General features: G+C 33.7%; 1 protein-coding gene across 1 annotated transcript; it reads left to right on the top strand.

The window, feature by feature from the left end:
* Positions 1-34: 34 nt before the first annotated feature.
* Positions 35-2,286, top strand: LOC112592809. The gene is made up of 2 exons (XM_025336960.1): positions 35-2,016; positions 2,086-2,286. The coding sequence occupies exons 1-2, from the start codon at positions 522-524 to the stop codon at positions 2,100-2,102; spliced, it is 1,512 nt and encodes a 503-aa protein (XP_025192745.1). The 5' UTR covers positions 35-521; the 3' UTR covers positions 2,103-2,286.
* Positions 2,287-3,117: the final 831 nt, after the last annotated feature.

The following is a 3,117-nucleotide window of genomic DNA, read 5'->3' as shown; positions in this document are numbered from 1 at the left end:
CAGGGCTGTGAATTTCATGCACTTGCATGTTTTTTTTGCTACATTGTATAAGAAAATGGATTTGATCAAAATTTGTTTTGCGTTATTTATAAATTAAATACGAAATCTTATTTTGCATATTTTTGCATATTTAACCGGTAAGGGCATATAAATGCATGATTTCGCGAATTCCTCTTGTTTTTGCTTTTTTCTCATTTGAATAATATGTTTTTCTCATTAATTTGTAAAATTTCTTGAATTTGGACGATACAATTTTACCGTTGTAATTTTATCGCGGTGGTAATAATAACAGGAACATGTGTTAAACCCGGTCTAGAGTGGCATGCAATTGTCTCCTGTTATTATCGCAGGTCTGTGGTCAAAAGTCTAACTTGAAATATCTTTAATCTTAATCTATTATATTATGGTAGACAAACCGACGCGCGATAGTGTTGTCGTCGTCTCGTGAGTGGTAATACGTTGTTTGTAATATTTTCGTTTAAATTTTCTATTAGTTAACACTTAACAAGCATAATTTTAAAATGCCAAAAGAAAAAAAGACGACATCTAGTCGTTTACAAAGTTATGTTACTGAATTTGGAACAGAAATATTTTCAACAGATAACAAAATTTTATTTTGCAAAGTATGTAATACGAAAGTTTCAAGTGAAAAACGTTTTTCTATAACTCAGCATATCGCAGCCGAAAAACATCGTAAATCTGTTAAACGCGCTGAAGAAAAAAAGGATAAATCTCAACAGCTTTTATTTCAAAATTCTTCAACAAAATCGTCATTCAAAACTGATTTATGTAAAGCTATGTTGAGTGCTAATATACCTTTCAATAAACTGAGCAATCCACATTTCAAAATCTTTTTAGAGAAATATACATCGGAAGTTATACCAGATCAATCAACTTTACGAAAATCATATGTCGATAATTGTTACCAGGAAACTATTGGAGAAATAAGAAATAAAGTGGCAGAGAAAAAAATTTGGGTTTCAATTGACGAAACGACGGACGCTGAAGGACGCTATATTGCCTCCGTTATAATCGGAACACTACTCACGGATCGGCCAGGTGAAATTTTTTTATTAAATGTCGAGCAATTAGAAAAGGCTAACCACAGTACTATATGCACACTATTTGAAGATTCGCTTTGTTTACTTTGGCCTGGTGGCATACATCGTAACGACGTATTATTATTTTTGAGTGACGCCGCGCCCTATATGGTGAAGGCAGGAGATACGTTGAAAGTGTTGTACACAAAAATGGTCCATGTAACATGCACAGCACATGGATTAAATAGAGTTGCCGAATATATCCGTATTCAATATCCCAAAGTAGATAAACTGGTTGCTAATGTTAAAAAAGTATTTAAAAAGGCACCATCTCGTATTATAAAATTTAAGACTGATGCGCCTAATATAGCTCTACCCCCCGAACCAATTCTGACACGATGGGGAATATGGATTTCCGCTTCAATATATTATTGTGAAAACTTCCAAATTGTAAAAAATATTGTTGAAAGTTTTGATGAAGATGATGCGCTTTCAATTAGAAATGCTCAAAAATATTTTAAAGCACCACAGATTAAAGGTAACTTAGCATTTATAAAATCAAACTTTGAGTGCCTTCCTACGGCTATAACACGTCTTCAAAAACAAGGCATGGCATTAATAGAAGCGATACAGATTATTGAAGATGTTTCAGCCAAATTCAATAATTTAAAATGCCAGACCGGAATCAAAATTAACGAGAAATTACAGACAGTTCTTACTAAAAATAAAGGGTTTCAAATTGTTTGCAATATTTCAAAAATATTAAACGGAGAAGAAGAAAACGTTGGTTGTTTAGATATACCTGAAAACTTAACAAGTAGTGACATGGGATATTTCAAGTATGCCCCTACCACGTCAGCTGATGTAGAGCGTTCATTTTCTGTGTACAAAAACCTCTTGGCGCCAAATAGGAGATCATTCAAGTTTGAAAATATAAAGAAATCGCTGATTGTACAATGCAATACTTATTTTGCAGGTAAACAAATAAATTGTTTAAATATCTATAAAACAATGTGTTCTATCTATATTTAATGTTTTTTTTCAGGCGTCGAAGAACAATAGAACATTGAAGCATTTATTTAAATTTTATAATTTATAGTGCATATTTTAAAGCATATTTCACTTGTTTTTAGTGCATAAATGCATGCATATTCAAGACTTTTTTAGTGCATGAAATTCACAGCCCTGGTAATGACTAATAATGTGATTTATATAAATGAAGACGAGGATCGTGTAAAAAACAATATATCACCATTGACTTATGATATTTACAATCAATACAAATACAAAAGTCATTTTCATATTGTATATTTCACCGCAAGTATAAATTTCATTATCGATATTTTAAATTACAAATTAAATCTCACTGAGAGTAAAAGCACACTGACTAGATACGTGTACAACTTAGCCACCACCACTTCAACCCACCCAATAATCGAAAAACCGGCTCGCCGCACGACCTGGACCTTTAATCGCAAGTCGCAACTGCACGTGTATGGTATTATTATTATCATCGTCGTCGTCGTCGTCGAAACCGTATCAGCTGTCACCGTCCAACATTATAATTTATAATACGTAATATTATTATTATTATTATGTGATATTATGTGTATGACGTACTGATACGCTTCGCACCGCCGCCCCGACGACCGTATGAAATCATCTCGGACGATCATTCCGTTTTTATCTAAATATTTATCTCATTAATATTATTGTTGAGTATTCTTTGTTTAATAACCCAACTAAAAATACTGTCGCTTAATGACACAACCCATAGCCGTTTACAAAATACAGCTACGACAATCCGCGGCTGCGCACAACGACATGTACGCGTTTGCGATCGTACGGCCGCCCGTTCGCTTTTTTTTTCCTCACTACCCTGCGTAAAGAAGTTTAACTTCAAAAATATTCGAAGTTTATTTGACATCGACTTTTGATCGTTTTACCGCTTTATACAAAAAATACCATACTGAAGTGAGTGATGCCGACAAAACACTACTCGCTGAGTCTTTCGGCGTAGACTTCTTTTATCTGACGTTTTGCGATCGTATGCGCGGTATGTCGTATGATTTTAAAG

Source organism: Melanaphis sacchari, unplaced genomic scaffold, assembly GCF_002803265.2.
Source record: "Melanaphis sacchari strain LSU unplaced genomic scaffold, SCAv2.0 Contig1959_pilon_pilon, whole genome shotgun sequence".
NCBI lineage: Eukaryota > Metazoa > Arthropoda > Insecta > Hemiptera > Aphididae > Melanaphis > Melanaphis sacchari.
This window is presented reverse-complemented; position numbering and strand designations above follow the sequence as displayed.

Excerpts from the sequence above, each read along its gene's own strand:
- LOC112592809 (XM_025336960.1), top strand. The coding sequence starts at position 522 with ATGCCAAAAGAAAAAAAGACGACATCTAGTCGTTTACAAAGTTATGTT.